Source organism: Gnatocerus cornutus, chromosome 5, assembly GCF_029298725.1.
Source record: "Gnatocerus cornutus isolate USDA-ARS CGAHR chromosome 5, icGnaCorn1.1, whole genome shotgun sequence".
Lineage (NCBI taxonomy): Eukaryota > Metazoa > Arthropoda > Insecta > Coleoptera > Tenebrionidae > Gnatocerus > Gnatocerus cornutus.
In genome coordinates this window covers 10,855,646-10,874,512 of record NC_142237.1, presented here as the reverse complement: position 1 = coordinate 10,874,512, position 18,867 = coordinate 10,855,646, and the positions used below count along the sequence as shown (strand labels likewise).

Below are 18,867 nucleotides of genomic sequence, written 5' to 3'. Positions count from 1 at the left end.
GATTTCTAATTTACCAGAGATTTTTCCAATCGAACTTCAGCTGAACTGGAAAGTCATTCGCGGTTTTATGGCGATAATCTCAAATGTCATGGCAAATTTCTAAATAAATAGCGAGGATTCTCAATTCGTATGAAGAGGTTATTACTTAGGAGTGTATGATTTGTCAATGGTGCATTGTGCATTTATGGTCCAATACTCGTTTTATGCGATTTCTTTATTGCGCCAAACTTTTTTATAGTCTATTTTTATTGCGGAAATGAATCCAGTTGTTTCTTTTTTATCGTCTGTCGAGGGAAAGGCCTACACTCTATTTACGATTTCGCAAATTTGTAGTCAATGACAGACACAAAAATGTTTTTTAGGCGACCTTAACTAAAAACTGAATTTTTAACCGACTTAAACTAAAAGTGGGATTTTTAGGCTTCAAAAGCGGCCTAAAAGTAAGACTTTTCTAGCCGTAAACATTTATGGTCGATCTGTGGTGGCGCCATCTCTCCATAGTTTTGCATATTACATCAAAATACCGACATTACCTTAATTTTATAATTATTTGGGTAAAATCAAATCGTCAAACTGCTGTAAAGGGCAACAAAGACGTGTTGAATTATTGCAAATTTATACAAATTGCACATGTAAATAAAGAAAATATAAACTTTTCTAAAGAATTGATAAATATTTACAATTATTCAGTTGCTATAAATGATTAGATCAATAAATCGTAAATAAAAATTAATTATTCTGCAAACTAAATAATGTCGCTTAAAAAATCGGCTATCGCCGCGGCCAACACTTTTTGACCTTGGTGCACAAATAACTATTTCCTGCAGTTCTAACTGACATGTCTGCTTTCTCAATGTGCGATAATTTATCTCAAGTCGACCCAGCAAAACCAGCTTTCACTTTGTGCCAAAACGACGGAATCAAGTGGCTCCAAAGCGCTGCCGATAAAAGGTGCGAACTTCTTAGATACGTTTATTTCCGGGTAAAGCTCGCCGTAAGCTCGCATAGAAATGTAAAGCTGTCAGCTGCACGGTCGGCAATATTGCTGGAACTCGTATCCGGACGTATTGTGAAACACTATGGGATTGACGGCATTTCAGATTGAAAGTTTCATAGAGTAGGGGAAAGAAGTCTGAACGACATTTGGGAATGTCACCTAACTTTATTCGGACAAATACAATTTCAGCATGATGTTCTCGCCGCCGCGACAATGTTAAACAGGCTCGGCGAAGGCTTGCTGGATTAACATCGTCATGCGTTCTTCAAAGTCTAACTCAACGTCGAACCATTTCAAGAGCTTTCTCTGCCTTACGGTTTTCAGCCAGCGCTTCCGAGTTTCCCGCGGTGCCTGACGGAGCTTTTTGTGGACTACATTTTCTTTTAAGCGGAGGTTATGAGTGTCGAACGCTTTGTAAGTCGATGTCACCTCCCGAGGGTGGATCTGAAAAAAAAACATTTTAGACGACATAGAAATTTGTTGGAATTTTACAAATGCACGCAGTAATCCCGATGATTCCTCTTTGCTTAAGCCGGCGTCTCATCTTTTATTTCATGCAAAAATCTCCCAGTTCGTCGCCTAGCTGCCATAAATTTACAAACAAAGAACGATAAACCCACGAACGCAGCTCCAACACGAAGATTAAAAGTGTAAAGTGGGAAAAATTCAGCAATATTCAGTCCTCTCTGATTTGTAACCCTCTTCGACTGTCGACTATAAAGTTCGTAAATATCGTCTATTCTTCAGATACTATCATTAATGTTATCGGATTTTTTCACCCTCTCGAAGTCTTGTGGTTGCAATGTGAAAATCTGTTTTCAGCGGAAATTATTTTGGTAAGAAAAACTCTCTCAGTAAGCAAATGTGTAAGGTAAAATGTGTCACGCACTTTTTAAAAGCTTTTTCAACGGTAAGCAGTGAAGGATAATGTCTTTCTCTGCACTTTTCCATCACACGAGGACGATCCGGCTCTTGAAATGTTGATGAGCCGTGGAGTATCCGAGACGGCGGACCATAGGCTGAATTAAACCATTAAATAAATAATCAGAGAGACGTTTCTCTGGGTAAATTGCACCCGAGCTTCAGCTTCTTTACATGAAAGTCTACTTTTTACTGCTAACACTTGTAGAATTATTAAGATTGGACGGCAGGTAATCAAATAAATTGAAATGGGACCGCTTGGAGGCAAATAAATTTTTCAACCGAAAGAAAAGCGGGTTTTGTATTTTAAAATTGAAATTCTTTATGGCTAGTTAGTTTAATACCACAAGGGATGTAGTCCATGCAAGTCATCAGACAACGCAGAACAAGAGTTAGCTTCTAATTTAATTATACAAACGCTATTTGAGGGAGGAATTGGGGTGTTCGAGTCGAAGTAGTAAGTAGCGAACAAGATGACACACGCGGTCGCACGTGGTGGTTCTGTCTTGGTCTCATTTAGAGGCCGTTTCTCCCGCTAACTAAGTACTAAAGTCAACACAGACTTCCAAACACTAATACCACTGCTGCCGCAGCACCAACTCTACAACTCCTGTTTCGAGGCTCCGTTTCATTATTATTATTGCAAGTCGAATTTATATTCATGCTTAATTGCGAAGACGTCTCAACGGAGAAACCGAAATTTAATTTAATAAAAGACAATTAACACTGCAAGTGGAAACTTACATGCAAAAGTTTAACATAGTTTTAGTCATGAATTTTTTTCGAAGACATCAAATTTTACAACTCCAGAAAATTTAAGAACGAATTCTTAGCTAGAAAATCGCGAGAAAAACGAAAAACGAAACAAAACCGTTCTTTTCGATCTGTCGTAGCTTCCGAGATATTGAGCACAAATTGTTTCGAACCTTCAAAAATTTGTCGACAACTCAAAAGTTCAAACGGCTATAACTCGGTGATTTGTTGACAAAAATTAAAAATTCTTATGTTTTCAGATTCAGCGTAACATTCTACGTACAATGAGCCCAAATAAGTTGAGTTTGCTTAATAAATAAACGAGGCATTGCTCAAAAACTGTTGAGAAGAGGTCTTTTTGGAGTGATTTTCAATTACTGTTTTAAAGGTAAAAACGACGTTTAATATTTTTTTTTAATTTTTTATTTAAAAAGTCACGTAAGAAGCAATGGCAAAATCGTTTTTTTTTAACTTTTAGTAATTTTAAAGATATGGGGCGTTAAAAATTTTAAAAATAAAAATAAAAACTAACTATTCAAAACTTCGAACGGTCATAATTTATGTACTTATTTGTTGTACGTGGATTAATTTAATTAATTTGTAATTTAAACCCACATGCAAAACAGTTTTATTTTGCCTACATGTTTTTGAAAATGACATCTTTCCGCACATTTTACCCGGCGCATCCACCATTTTTAATCCAAAAATGTAATTTTTTACAAAAATGCAACACACCCCGTATATACTTTAAATGCATGCTCAATGTTCGGATACAACTTCCCCGATCCATTATTAATCGGAACATTCCGAAGAAGGAGATATTTCAATTGACGTCTCCGCAAAAGATAAATCTACAGTCATTGCGATTACAGCACAAGAAACTTCTTCGGTTTGGCAAACAGATAAATTTTCGTCAATATTGCGGTTAACGAAATCAGAAAATTAGCTGACCGACTAGGATGCCACCCCTTAGCGATTTGTTACGGCCGATAAACACAGTTCGGACTGTTTTTACCGCCGCCGATGGTTTTGCGCTGGATTTTTCTTAAAGACCGTACCGGAAAGACCACAGTCGGACGTCGCGTGAGGGTGGAAGGGATTGTTATGGGTGTATTTATCGAGCAACACTGAACAGTTAGTGACTTTGCAACGATGTCGTAAAACTGTTTAGAACTTCGCGAACCCTTCCTATGACTCATAGTTGTTGCAAATTTGTTTTATGGTTCTCGAGATAAATGACAAAACATCGAAAAGAGATTTTGGAAAATGTAGAACCGAGGTGCCGGAGTTTGCTAAATATTCCCGGAATGTGGTGTGAGTTGTCTAACTCATTAATGTTGCATCTTTAGCTTGTGGGATGTTCACTCTTTGTTTTCTGTCAAGCAACGAGCGACCATTGTTACCGTTCACCTTAGCCTCCGGAGCTTCAGCCGCCCAAAATAAATTAATTTCATAAATCTTCCGTTGAGAGGAAAATTGTTGCGGATGAAATATGTCCGTTCCATGAGTGTCTGAATCGATCTAACCCAATATGAAACTTTATTGAATACTGTAAGTAGCGGATAAATTGCCATAATATATTCCGGTTTGCCACTTTTCCGGGTTAGTGGAGAATCAGGGCGGAATAACTAATGACTAATAAGTGTGCCGTCAGGTAAGGGGGCGTTCGCCACGGATGCCGTCTCCATCCGTAAGCCAACTGTAAATTGAGAAAGATGGCAGCGATTTTTGCTTGTCCCGAAGTCGACAATTGCGGGAACTGCTATCGGCATTCGCATTTGTCAAAGCGATGGCGCATCTATGAGTTATCGCCTTTTCACGCCGTCTAAATTCCGAACGATTATGCATCAGAGAAACGATTGCATAGCTCTTTTGCCGGAACCTGTTAATGACAAGCCATAAATTCTCGTCTTGAGGACGGAATATTCAAGTTTCGAGTGTATTGCACTAATAACCATTTCATAAAGGATCAAAACTGCACAGGATATTATTCTATTTAGATTTAAATCGATTATAATCATATAATTTTATTACAAGTTAATTAAATTAGTATTGTCTTATAGGTAAGTGCTTTTTCCTACGACCTCATATGAAAGTGGCATTTTCCACACGGTTAAATGACTCCGAAAGTTGATGTTTTCGTACATCTATTTCCGAAAGTAAAAGTCACTAGTGTGTTATGAATATATCCGCACAGACCTGTCAAAATTGACAGTTATTTTGAAATACAAATGTAATTCTTGATTTTTGTCTTAAATATCTAGACGGATCACTGTAAAACAACATGCATAATGGTAAAAATGAATTAGTTAAGTCGTTTCTGACAAGACAATTTTGATTGTCTGTGCGGATATATTCATATCACACTAGTAACTTTTACTTTCTTAAATTGATGTACGAAAACATCAACCATCTAACTATGTGTAATACGTCACTTTTATTTATTTAAAACCTCATGGTCGTAAAAAATGATATTTAGAAAAGATAAGAAATGAACTATTGTCAAGACTTATGGTTTCTTCCTGATGAAGGAAGGTTGTAGGAAAAATAGTGGACACAACTCGTCGGAAAGTGTCGGCTGGCGCCTCGTGCATCTACATTTACATTCGTGCGAAATTGCTCACTTTCCGCACTTGTTATGTAAATATGTATTACTGAAAAAGTGCGGAAAGAGCCGAATTTCGCACGAGCGAGAATGTGGATGCCCGAGTCGCCGCAAGCTAATATAATCATATTCTCACTTGAGACTTTTACTTTTGTACGAAAACACCAACTTTGGCCAAAATCCCGTTCCAATGTTCCAATGTGGTGATATCGTTAGACGTATCGGTGCATGGGGGCATCGAAGCCTATGTACATATGCAGTGGTGAGCTTGTTTGCAATCCCGCCATGATTGTTCACAAGTTAACGCCATTTCATCAATAAAGTCATTTCAATTAAAGCCGATGGTACCATAAACCCAAATTGCAGCAATCTAGTCGTTGCCCCATCTAGCGGTCGACGAACGTACGTCATTTGCATTGAAACTAAGCAACCACAACATCGCTGTCGGTTGTACAAATAACATCTGTTTACCCGGAATACTATAGTATACATGATTTCCCTTTAAACTAACAATGAGCGCGTCACAATTAATTCAAAATGTGGCGACGTTCTGAGAGAGAAAGATTTGTAGTCCAGATTTCAAAAGCTCGGAATAATTTACATAAGACTGATTTTTTGTGTGGACGGTCATTTTATTGTTCCAAACAAAATGTCAAAAGTCCCCATCTATAGGCGTACGATTTCAACAAAGATATACATAAAATCTATCCTGTTCTTAGAAGGACTCTCAAAAACTAGAAGAAGTTGAAGAAAATAAGTACCATGAAAAAGAATTTCCAGAAGATTAATTTCATAAATTGCTGGAAAATTTCGTGGGTTAAGTTCATTCAATACTTACTCAATCTAAAAAAAAAAACACTAAGCTTTATGTTTCGACTGTGGTGCAAAGAGAATAAAGTTCTTGAAAATTTGAAAAATACTTTCATATTTCAAAAATGGTAACTCCTACGAAAAATATTACGAGATCTTTTTTGTGGCAAATTTGCTAAAGTACAATTTTCATAATAAGTATTTCTGTCATTGGAATCACCAGTGACAAGATATTTGCAAGTATTAGTTTTCTTTGACATTTGTCACCGTGTAACTTTTTAAGCAGCCCACCTATCGATGGCCACTTTTGACAATTTGTTTAGAACAATAAAGTAAAAGTCCAGACAAAAAATCAGTCTTGTACAAATTATTCCGAGGTTCATATTTATTTTGCCTGGACTATTACTGTTGAAATTCAGGAATCTGGAGAATAAAAGAAACAGCGTCCTTTCTGGCAGTTTGCCCGCAGAATTAACTTCCTGACGAATCTAATATTTGTGTGTTTCTGCGATGATTTCAATGTTTTAAAACGGTAAATTGAAAACCGGAAAATAACCAATATGGCGGCGGAGTGATAAAGTTTAATGGCACCACTTGAGAGACCATAAAGTGCACTTCCGGCCGATAAAATCAATTGCATTTCCGATTTACCGGCCGCAATCAAATCTAGCACGATCATGGCGGCGTTTAAATGCAATTGCACGCGCCACCACTACCAACTTAACTCCAATTTGTTGGATGCCCGTAACGCAAATGCCATCGACGCTAATGGCTACGGCTTCCTATTTTTCAAACTCTAGAGATTTATGAAAATAGTTTTGACCAGCGGCCAAATCCCCTGCGAAAATTTTTCATTTTAATGCTTCGTAATCCGTAATCAGATAAGATTGCGCTGTTAAAATCGTAATTGGCAGTCAATATTTCGCCGTAACGTCGCAATACACATCAGACCCAAACGTCTCCATTAACATTTCAATTATTGTACACAGCGTAAGGGATAATGAAGAAAATTAACCTGAAACGATCGCATTCACTCAAATAGATAGTCGAAGTAATTGATACTGTGCGTGGCGCGTGATCTCGATCCGGGGAGTCCGGGGATTCCAGTTCGGCGCTCGAATCGGTGGGTGCGTTCGACGCGCACTGATATATGCTGGAGTGCCGGTGACATTTGAAATATAAGGATGACTCACAGAGCATTTCATATGCCTGAAATCGGAAAAGAGGGCAAGTTGGCGTAAATTTCTTAAGAGTTTATCGATCGCCACGGAAAATATCGAGATGGCGATCTGCCAAACTATGCTTAAACTCAATTGTTAATCTTATAACTCACATTATATGATCCAGGACCGGGAGATTCAACACTACACGGGAATCGAGGAGACACAGCAAAAGGAAAACTCTTCCCTCCGGGCGTTTGTGCGGTGTAATATGTTGTCGGACCTGGAAAATTTGCATTTTTTAAAAGGAAGAAACGAATGGAATGAATACAAGGAGCTCCAAACTTTGCTGCTGGAGTGGTGCTGCGAGCGCCGGACATGTTAAATGGCACCTCTCTGACGCTGAAGGTTTTCCGGTCCCGGTTTTTCTGGAAACTTTTACAATCCTGATATTTAGCGGGGCCGATGTAATCCTGTCACAGAAGAAAAAGTATTACTGTCATATTTCATAAAAGTGTCGAGGTAGTTAAAAATGTTGTACCTTGAGTATGGCGAGTTGTCGAGCAATCAAAGAATTAAATGACTAGGACTTGTTAGGGAAAATAAATTTGATAGCTGCGTCACGTTGAGAATATAATTGGCTCGCATGACTCAAATTAGAGTCTTTCAATGGTTCAAACACGTTACAGCAGCAGTCGCAAGGTAATGAGCGATCGTTGTAGAAGAACTGGCTAATGACAAACATGAGAACGAAGACGTCGAAGTTAATATGAACACGAATTTGATAACATTATTGAAGCCGTTTTATTTTGATAAAGAATTAAAAATTTTCACCACTTTCTATAAAATTTCATAAATTTGTCGGTTTACATCCTAGAATTGTAAAAGTTGGAGGTTTAACTACTTTTGAGTTGTTTATCGACTGTGCTTCAAATTTTTAGAGAAAGATACTAAATTTTGATAAATTGTTATTTTAAAGATAAGTGATGATTTTTTTCACAATTATTTTGTTAATTTCTGTAGCTTTAACAATTTTCATCCTAAAACAGTGAAATCTAGAGGTTTTACTACTTTTGACATGTTTATTCTTGTAAGCTTCGAGTTTAGAGAATCAGAAGACTCTGACGATTAGTCATAAAACGTCGGATTTTCTACGATACTGCACAGTTCGTTAAGTTAGTTATTCTTCAATTTTTTGGGTCTTTGTTACATTCTAAAAAACGTATAGATTTCCTAATAAGATTTTTACAAATTATCGAAAAAATCTCTTTGATTGAAGACCATATGAAAACGACAGGTGGTTTTAATAAAGTCTAACCAAAGCAAATTGCACAAAGACACTTCACTGGTATTAATAGATTAAATTAAAACACGTAATCATCTCCTTATCTCCTTAGTCTAAGACCCCCTGTTAGGAAACCTCTATAAACATGAATCAAAAGATCCCTCGTCCGTTTTACCATGAGAGGTTTACAGCAAACGACGTCATGCTAACACCCGATCAAAACGGCGCCTCTCCCAACAATCACTGCTTAGACAATATATTTCAATTAACGCGGTTCTCTGTGCCAACACTAGCAGCGACACCGTCACTTAGCTACTTGTTTGTTATTTACACCCCCGCGGGTAACGCTTTTCCATCCTCACCCTCGCATGGAAATTGTCGCACTTCCAAGTTGCAAAGTATTAGAGAACGGGAAGCGAAACGCGAGGATTTTTATAAAAAAAAGTTGGTAATGACTCAACGAGTTACATATTGTTTCGTATTGTCCCGTAAAAATGTAAAATGCTTAATGATGCAGATGTCGACATTAATCCCCAATTCGCCCCTTTGTGTCTACAATCACTGTCTTACAACCTCACCAACAACGCTCTCTTGTCGGACACACCACCATAAATCCGTCTCAGTTCATTGAATCCCCGAGATTTTTATTCAACCGCACACACACAACATTCCTGTTCATTTGCATTCTGCATAAATTTCATGTGGGTAATCGCCCCCATTAGAGCGCGGTATGTTTCTGTTAGTTGCAATCACTGGAACATCCCTTAATAAACACAAATACTTCTGATTATATATAGGCGCTGACAGCTCTTTATAAACACATATTTACATTTTATAACCAACATGAAGTGTGTCTAAAAGTCTGTTTATTAAAGTGAACAGGGTTTGATGAGATGTCAAATACATGTATGGTGGGCATCGCGACCGTAGTTAGAAAAGTGGGCTTATTTGCACATCGGTTTATTAACTTTGGGATAATCAGAGCAGATGCAGTTAGCGTTTTGTTCAATCAAAGTCGGAAGATATTCATCTGCATGACTGTCATCGACGATGATTGCCTGTCGGGTTTCATATATCACAGAGCCAGCTGGTTAGGAAATTGATGAAAACGCAAATATTGACGTTAGATTTTTTTAAGTTTCCTGTGCAAAAAGTGGCATTGTCAAAAAAAAACGCATAGCCAGAAAAAATTCACGCTGCTAGAAAACAAGCTTACTGACAAAATAAATCACACTTTTGCATATTTGAGAGCGGATTCTAAAGGAATAAAGCGCGCCAAAAACGACGTTGTACTTTAGAAGATATTGAGCATTTAATTTCGGGGCTAAAAATTTACTTTCCGAAAATTTAAATGGCCTTAACTTAATTATTTGTTGTTCCACGTAGATTTAGAGCTCGGATTTGGAATCTGGACGAAATTCTGCGTAGAATAAGCTCCAATAAGTTTTCTTCAACAATACGCTAGATATCGACCACAGAAGTAATTTAAGCCATAATTCTTTTTAGCCAAAATCGAATTTCGGAACAATTGAAAACAAATTCTTATAGCTAAAAAAACGACGTTTAATACTTTTAAATTATACAGTAACTGAAAGGGGAACTCAAAATCTATTAACTGGCCAAATTTGACAAAAAAAATAAAATTTTTCTTCGATTGAGTCGGAATTTTTTTCGCGAAAAATTGCCTATTTAATTTTGGGCTTTTGAGAACTTTTTCTAACATAAAATAAACCGAGGAAAACGATAACGCAAACCGCATCTCAATATCTGTAATAGTTTCCGAGATATTTAGCTTTAAAAATTAGGAAAAATGAAAATCAACTATCCGAAACTTTGATCGGCCATAACTTTTTAGAATCTGCACAAAATTCTACGTAAAATGACGTATAATAACGCAACTTTACTCTAAAAAATAAACGAGTTATCGATTTCAGAACTTTGCCATAGTTTTAATCACACATTTTTCCTGAAAACTCCAAAATTTGACGACTACCTGACACACATTATAAACAGAGTTCCGTGCCCCGTTAGATAATTAAGAAAAATAAAATCCCTCCACCTTCCCGAGAAAAAATGTCTCAAACAATTTATCTAGCTCAAGTCAAATTTCCTGTCCGCACAAGTAACGCCCTGGCGACAAGGATTTTCACCTAATAACAGCATGATTAAGACGTATCGTTGTTCTGTTACGTACTTAACCTACCAAAAATAATAAAAAGAGAATTTCACCTTTTTGTCACTCGGGGAGAAGAAGCGACACACATTATTCATAAACACTGAGGAGGAAATTTCGATAGTTTTATTTTTTTCATTTTCTTCTTCTTCTTCGGGATAATCAGCAGATGACGGTGTAAAATAACTGTCTTTCGGTACAAAACTTATCTCTCGAAGACTAGTCGAGTTGAACGGAGGATCACACAGAGCGTGAGGATTCTTCTTTTTTTCGATTTTTTCTTGAAGAGGTCCTTTGATGTCATAATCTGGACCTACTCAAACTGTTAGTTCATACCACCGAATCACCACCACTAATCTACCAGGAGTGTCAAATGGATCCTTCTTTTTAAATCTGGGTGCTCGGACTCCAAAAGGAACGCATTTAGTAGAAAAGTACTTTTTATCTCTTGAACAATTACAAACACAATGAGCGTTAGGTGCAGGGCTGTCGGACAGTACTGCAGAAAATCGTTTCGCCCCCATAATGAAGGGTGGCGGTCGTTTCGGTTTCTTTCGTTTGCAAGACACTTTGTCCACGTTGTACGCTCCAGGTCCAGGCTTATTCTACAAAGGACCAAAAATGAAAACACAAACATTTTAAATTATGTCACAAACGAAAGGTCAGCTTTGTTTGAAAACAAGGTCGACGTTCAGAGCTAATAAAGAATGGGAAGGAAACACACGTTGTTAATTTAGACGTGTGGGCGAAGAGGATATTTTCGTTTACTTAATTTGACTGGGTAATGCTAATGTTGAGTAATGCGAATAGCGCACTAATTAGAATAAATTATGATGTATCTAGGCAATTATTTCAGATATTTACAATAAATAGGCACCACTTCAGCGGCTAGAAATAATTGGCGGTGTTTGAAAGATGGAGACGACAGGAATGTCGCTTGCTATATTTGCTCTGTTGCACAGTGGTCCCCGAGCGCAAATCTAACTGGACAAAAATCATTACTCCACAAAATTTCGTCAATTTTCGGAGACAAATTTTTAAATTTACCACATTTCAAACTCTTTGAGGCGAATCTATTAATAACACTTGTAACATTATAAATTATAAATCCAGCCTACTGCGATTTTTTTAATAGGGCCGTTTTCCAATATTTTGCTTCACGTTGAAAATATCAATAGATATTATTAAGAAAAGTTGCTTAAAATAATATTTTAGATTTTTTGACCAAATTTTAGTCCAAAATTCACATTTAGCTTTTTTTTTCCTTTTTAAAATTTCAAATTCGATCAGCAGTTTCATTATTAACTTGTCAACTTTTGTTGTTGATAATTTTTTTTATTTGTATGTGTATTTTGAAAAAAACAAAAATTGATGATGACATGAGCCTGTATTCATTTTAATTGCAACCACCTGTATAAGGTTGTATATGGTTGAGATTTTTTGAATGCGTAATCTTTAATAAACCAAAGCTATTTCCAGACTTAACTATCTTGAAACAACTTTTAAAACTCTAGTTAAACTCTATGTTTATTTCAATCTAAACAAGGAAACTTCAGAAAACAATATTATTTTTTTCTAAAGCATATTCCAAGAAAAAATGAACTTTCAGGTAAGTATGTACTCTCAGTTGAATGATCAATGTCACAAATTTGCAAAATTCAAAAACAGTTTGAAAAAATAGATAATTTGTCTGAAATTGCAATGCAATGGAGTGAAGTGGTTTTGCTGGCTGTGATGCAATTCTGATAAAAACAAAACTGATACACGCACAGTAATCGACAGTTTGATGATTTTAGAACAATATACGTTATTCAGAACTTTAAATAAACAAACTTGAGTTTTGATTTTTGTCTAGCTAGATTTGCCATCGGGACCATTGTGATGTAGCAGTCTAAAACAGTTCCCAAATTAATTAAAAGAAATAATTGGCGTTCATTCATGAACACGTTAGACATAAGAAAGTTTGAAATGAAACAGTTTCAAATAACTCCAATCATGAAATTAATTAACTTTTTAATGCGTTTTAAAAAACGTTTCACTGACTTCATTATCGTTATTTCCCAATTTTAAATTCGCATTTTTTTACTGCAATTTCAATTTATTTTTGTTGCTGACAAAGATGACCCACCACATCAAAGTCTTTCTGGGAACAGCTTCATTTCAATAATCACATTTATCGAATTCGGCTTCGAACAACCAGTTTCTAACGATTTAATAAAGTCTTCGGTGCACTAAAGAGCGCTCCCGAGACAAGTCTCTCATAAATTAGTCCAAAATCGATTTTTTTCCAGTAGGAGGTAGTTTTGAATAAGTCAACAAGATGCGGTAGGTATGCTCGTCAACTGAGTCAATTAAGTCACTGTTTGCTTACCTCCTATTTAAAACTGTGTTGGACAAACATTGGTAAAAAATACATTGTCCTGAATTCCATTTGAATAAAATCAATCTAAATATTTACCAAATGAAAGTAGTGAAAATGAAGTAATTTGTATGCGGGTTGCCACAATAATGAAAGTAAATAAAAATTCAAGCAAATTCCGCACAACAAAATAGGAATAAAAGACGGTATAAAACTTCACCTCTCTCGCCGCTTGAATTTCCTTCAGCTCTACATATCTGGGTAAGAAAGTGGCTTTTCGCGCCATCTCTCTGAAGCGTTCATCTTCTTCAGCTCGACGAGACTTAGATATCTTTATCGTATAAGCCGCTGGTCCTGGTCCAGGACTTATATACCGATTTGGATCAAATCTCCTGGAAGCACTAGCAGACCATTTAAAACCTTTCTTGGTACAAAACTGGCTCTAAAAATTGTACTACAAAACACCGACAACCATTTCTAGTTCGAGGATACTTTAATGTCCAGTAGAGGCGGATCTGGTTCAAATGGGGGTATTTTAACAATTTTACCATTTTCTTCAATTTCATATCCATTTTCGTCTAGTTTTGTGGGAATTGAAGGCGCAACTGTTCTTGAAGAATATGGTACGGGACAGGCATACAACTTTGGTTTAGTCGGATCAAGCTTAAATTTCTTCTTTAAGCAACGAATGGGTTTAGCGCTATAAGTGGTAGGACCAGGACCATCGTCCGTTTTGTAGACAAATCTGCGGGCTTTGTTTTTAGGACTTGCACCACCCTGAAATCTCTAATTGTACTACAAAACGTGATGAAGAAATGCGCACTAGAATTTTATGATTATGGTCCCTAACGTCATACAGGGCGTCTGTTACTTGTTTTTGCGTAATTGGAGGATGTTGTTCTCTCGTGGAGAGGAAAGGGACACAGTTTTCTACAAAATGCAAATTATAAGTCAATGAGGAATGTTATTAACTTACGTTTATCGCACAAATTAGTACAGATTACGTAGGTATTAGGGCCTACATTTGGGCCTGTCATTGATGTGGTGATAATTGTTCTAGAAGACACATCATACATTGTGGAAAATTCGGGAAAATTTCAGTCTTGAGGAAAATAAATAGTGACAATGATAGGAAGCGTTTAACAAGTGCCTCCTAAGATTTTATCACACATTTTTAGCACCAATAATAATTCTTGAAATTAACAGATTTTCATGGAAACAGTTTTCTCGTTTTCTTGTTGGAAACTGGAAACTGCGAAATTAAGTCATTAAAGACCAAAATTTAGATTATTTTTTCCTCTACATTCAAAAATGCGATTCAGAAAAAATTACCACGAAAAGTTGCTCGCTATGCTATTTCCAGTTCTCTAAATCTAATTTCGTCAATATCTCGCTTATTTTTGCAGCAAACTTAATTTATTGGTGCTCATTTACGCAGAATTTTACGCAGATTCCAAAACTGTGCGGCTTTATTACATACGTCACAGTAGATTTTCGATAATTAAAATCTCGATAGTTGAAGTTTTTTTCTGGTTTCCTAGGTTTCTCTCGATAAATTGAAAAGTTTCAATGTACTATCGCGGAAACAAAATTTCAAACATCAAATTGATTGATGTTTAAAAATTGTAAACTGTCCTTTGTCTTTATAACCTTAAAATTTGTAAAAGACTCAGCAAGTGCCAGAAATTTACTTTGTATGTCAGTCACAATGACAATAAAGCTTGATTTACATTGCCATCTCAAAAAGTGATGTTCGAAATTTTGATTCCGCGATAGTACTTTGGTCCCCTCGTTAATTTGAAGTAAAATCGAAAATTTTTTCCCCGCAAATACTCTATAATTTAAATTTTTCCCTCCCAAACTCTCGTTAATTTGAAGTCCTTTGCGTGGGCGTACAAAAAAAAAACAAAAAACTTCTGAACAAGCTATCCTTAAAAAATCCATTGCAGCTTTAAAATCAAATTTTACAATATTTCACTTATGTCTTTTAATAAAGGGTTCTTGGAAGTTTCGTCATAATATAAATCTATTTCAGCAGAAGAATTACAAGCTTACAAAATATAAGTTTTACGATATTTCGTCAAAGTGGAGTTAGCGTTCTTCTCTGATTGGTTTGTTTATTCTTTGTCTTTAAACTCTCGTTTATTTGAATCACACTATATTTTGAACTCTCGATAATTTGAACTTTTTACCAAGTCCCTTGAGTTTTAAATTATCGAAAGTCTACTGTAACTGAATTAGAACACGTTTGAAGTTCCAATTTACAGAGTTAGAAAGAGTTGAAAAATCATTTTTTACCTGAACATAAAATTTTAATTATAACTCTTTGTAAATTCGAAACTTCCGCGGTCGCGTCGCGTGCTGCCAAAGCCGCGTTTCCGGGAGTGTTAAAATTAAAAGTCGAGTTTTGCAAATAAATGTTGTAAAAATGTCTTAATTAACTAGTGTTTATTGCAACGTAACGTTTAAATGGTTTGGTATTAGGTATCTCTTCTGGTTAAAAATATTTATAACGATTCCCATGTTTTAATTGTCAATGGATCGAGCCTTAAATTCAATTAAAGACTCACTAAACTCACAGTAAAATTTGTCAAATATTTAAACTCACAATTTTTTTTTTTCTATAAAATTTCTCTACTCTCTGATTAAAATCTTACTAAACTAATCGAGCGAACGTATAATTTTTGAGAAAATATTGAATAAACTAATCGTAGATCACCCTGTATAATCGCTTAGCGAAACTTATCGAGTAGTTTATAAACAACATGACTCCACTTTAGACATTCTCGTACTACACTTCTTCTAATCATGCCAAATTACATAAGGAAATAAATTTTCTGCTTGGCAATCTATTCAAATCATTTAATAGAGACCATCGTTGAAATATAATTACGTAATTGCAAGCCGACAACAGAATTTTTTACGAACCTCCAGTGTACCCCAATCCTAATCACAATGCGAGTCTTTCTTTACATTTTTTTAATCCATTCTGTTAAAAGTGACGATTATGTTTGTGAAATTAACGCCTGTGAAGCCCTCGAACAAAGCAAAATTGATCTACAAGAATACATTGATAGTTTAGAAGATAGTAACAACAACAGTTACTTATTAAAACTTGAAAGAAGATTAAGATCGCTAGAACAACCAGGTATGGTTAATTTCGCTTGTAAATTAAACTCGTCACACTAATTCCAGTTTGGAAAATCTCGAAACTTAATGAAAGATGGATGGAATGTGCACAGGGACCATGTAAATGCCGACCAGAAACTAAAAGTTTGTCGTGTTGGCAACAAAATTTGCCGTTTTTACCAGCAACTCAAGTTTTACCACAGGATGTTGTTTCAATGTAAAAATTAATCAAGAACGCTCAGAAGGGTATTTAATTAAATCTAAACGTTTCCAGGGACTTAGGAATGAACGGTTTCACAACTTTACATAAAAACGCCTTTTTGGCTTTGTCACAATTAACAGAACTCGATCTTTTTGACAACGAGTTGGATCATTTGCCGGATTCAATTTTCCACGACTTGGACAATCTGCAATATTTGTAAGTTTCGATAATTTTGAGTTTTGTACAATTTAGTTGATTTTTAGGCGACTTCACAAGAATGAAATTGAAGAAGTTCCAGAAAATTTATTAGTGACATTGGGGCATTTGCAAACGCTTGATATCTCCAACAATAAAATTAAACATTTACCGCAAAATATGTTTAAAGGCAACGTGAAATTAATCGTTTTACATATCTCGAGAAATTTAATCAAAATAGTACCCCAAACATTATTCTCAGGGTTAGAATTATTAGAGGATTTGGATATGAGCAACAACAATATCGAAAGACTTCCGAAATTTTTGTTCTCAGATTTGAAAAATTTGAAGCGGCTACAATTGGCGGAAAATAAAATTGACTATTTACCTACCGGTAACTGGGAATGAAATTCTACTATTTCTATTTACACGAATTTTCAGGGCTGTTTGACACAGTGCCGCAACTCGAGTTTTTGAACTTTCGAAAAAACCACATTTCTGGAATCTCAGATAAGTTATTTAGTTCTTTACAAAGTCTAAAAGTGCTGCAACTAACTGCAAACCATCTTCGAAGAGTAAGTAAATGATGATAATAAAAACTCCAATTTACGTTTTTTTGTAGATTCAGTTAAACGATTTTGAAAACTTATCGAATCTAGAGGAGCTTCATTTGGGACAAAATTTTATTTCGGAATTACCTGAGCACAGTTTCCAAACTAATTTAAATCTGAAAAAATTGTTTTTGTTGTCAAACAATCTGGAAGAACTGGCTGAGAAGACATTCCATGGATTATCTAATTTAACGTCATTGCTGATCAATAATAACATTCTTAAAGATATGCATGCAGACATATTTCTATATACACCAAATCTCGAAAAACTGTAAAGCTGTGGAATTTCAAAAAACGTTCTTACATTTCTTGGGTTTCAGGGATTTGGATAGTAACAAGTATCATTTTCTTCCGTCGAAAAGTTTGGATTATTTGAAAAACTTAGTTTCGATCAAACTTGCAAAGAATCCATGGCATTGTGATTGTAACATCTTGTATCTCTCATTGTAAGTGTTGAAATTATTAATCTTTAATATTACGAAACCAAAATCCTTTTAGATGGATTGATGAAAACTTTAATAAAGTATGGGATATCCAACCAACTTGTCGTAGTCCTGCCGATATGGGTGGCTCTCTTTTAAGAACTTTACGTTTTAACAATTTATGTGATGGTCAGTGGGCCAGTATGGTCAATTTGGCGGCAAGAGTTCCGCTCAGACAAGTTACTATTCAACCACCACCGACCCCAACAGATCCTCTTGAGTAAAATTGCTCCAATAATTGTCTAAATGGTAATTTGCCCTACCGAATCACAACACACACACCAAAATAAAACTCTTAAAAAACATTTAACATGTTGTTAAAATTTATTGATATAATGAAGTTATCTTTGACTTACACGATGAATGTTTTGTGTCTGCAGGAGTTAATACAATTTGTACAAAAATTAACACAATTTCTTTTATTTTATTTCCCTCACGCTAGAGTTACAGTTGAACGCATTCTCGCTTTTTTGAAAAGAAAGGTTTAAAAAAACAGATTTTAACTAGAAATTCAAAAAAATCTCAATAAATAAGTCAAAACTTGCCAACTAAATCAGGCAATATAAGAGGAAATAAACAAGATCGTCTCAAAACATGAAACAAAAAACTCATTTTATCCACAACAGCAGAAAAATTATCGTGTGTATTACTGAAAAATCGATTTGACGGCAAATTCTTATCGTCTTGTTCGTGATATAAATTTTAAAATTACTTGAAAAATGGTGAATGTGCCGGGATATTTTTTTATCTTTTTTTGCCTTCAGATAGAATTAGGTAGAATTTATTTATTTTAGCCTAATTTTGACACCATTTTGATATTATAGAAAATAATTAGAACCTTTTGAATAAATTTCTTTTATTTGATGCAAACTTTGCCTTCATGGACTGCCAATTTTCACAAATTATGCAGAATTTAATGAACCGTTCACAAAAGTCGGGTAAGAATTAGTAACACATTCAGGTTGTTCTTAAAAAAAAACTTGTTTCCCTCGAAGGTGTGCTGACATAAATTTGCCGAATAAACTGTTTTTTTTTTAAATTATGTATGCAAGTCTAATTCGGTCAATTTCACGCAAATTTGCGTACCAAACTTAAATTATTTGTGCCCATTTAACGCAGAATCCAAAACTGTGTGATTTCTTCACGTAGGTCAACAACTCAGTAGAAGAGATTAATAGAAATCTT

The 18,867-nt window shown here is 35.5% G+C and overlaps 2 protein-coding genes across 2 annotated transcripts; one reads left to right on the top strand and one right to left on the bottom strand.

Moving 5' to 3' along the window:
• Window positions 1-1,213: 1,213 nt before the first annotated feature.
• LOC148174423 (sperm-tail PG-rich repeat-containing protein 2-like) lies at window positions 1,214-14,312 on the bottom strand. Its single transcript, XM_088036627.1, has 9 exons — window positions 14,040-14,312; window positions 13,887-13,993; window positions 13,556-13,840; window positions 13,284-13,505; window positions 11,066-11,309; window positions 10,761-11,017; window positions 7,578-7,719; window positions 7,420-7,529; window positions 1,214-1,441 (listed from the first exon to the last, which is right to left on the bottom strand). The coding sequence occupies exons 1-9, from the start codon at window positions 14,137-14,139 to the stop codon at window positions 1,214-1,216; spliced, it is 1,695 nt and encodes a 564-aa protein (XP_087892753.1). The 5' UTR covers window positions 14,140-14,312.
• Window positions 14,313-15,922: 1,610 nt separating this feature from the next.
• On the top strand, window positions 15,923-17,986 carry LOC148174422 (uncharacterized). Its single transcript, XM_088036704.1, has 8 exons — window positions 15,923-16,211; window positions 16,259-16,409; window positions 16,467-16,610; window positions 16,658-16,983; window positions 17,031-17,164; window positions 17,212-17,471; window positions 17,521-17,646; window positions 17,699-17,986. Exons 1-8 carry the CDS (start codon window positions 16,019-16,021, stop codon window positions 17,904-17,906), a joined length of 1,542 nt encoding a protein of 513 aa, XP_087892830.1. The 5' UTR covers window positions 15,923-16,018; the 3' UTR covers window positions 17,907-17,986.
• Window positions 17,987-18,867: the final 881 nt, after the last annotated feature.

Bases quoted from the DNA above. Each gene is read 5' to 3' on its own strand.
- LOC148174423 (XM_088036627.1), bottom strand. From the start codon at position 14,139: ATGTATGATGTGTCTTCTAGAACAATTATCACCACATCAATGACAGGC. The intron at 13,841-13,886 runs GTGCGCATTTCT...TAGAGATTTCAG, and splicing joins ACCATAATCATAAAATTCTA to GGTGGTGCAAGTCCTAAAAA. The intron at 13,506-13,555 runs GTATCCTCGAAC...TACAATTTTTAG, and splicing joins CGCCTCTACTGGACATTAAA to AGCCAGTTTTGTACCAAGAA.
- LOC148174422 (XM_088036704.1), top strand. From the start codon at position 16,019: ATGCGAGTCTTTCTTTACATTTTTTTAATCCATTCTGTTAAAAGTGAC. The intron at 16,212-16,258 runs GTATGGTTAATT...CACTAATTCCAG, and splicing joins AAGATCGCTAGAACAACCAG to TTTGGAAAATCTCGAAACTT. The intron at 17,165-17,211 runs GTAAGTAAATGA...GTTTTTTTGTAG, and splicing joins CTGCAAACCATCTTCGAAGA to ATTCAGTTAAACGATTTTGA.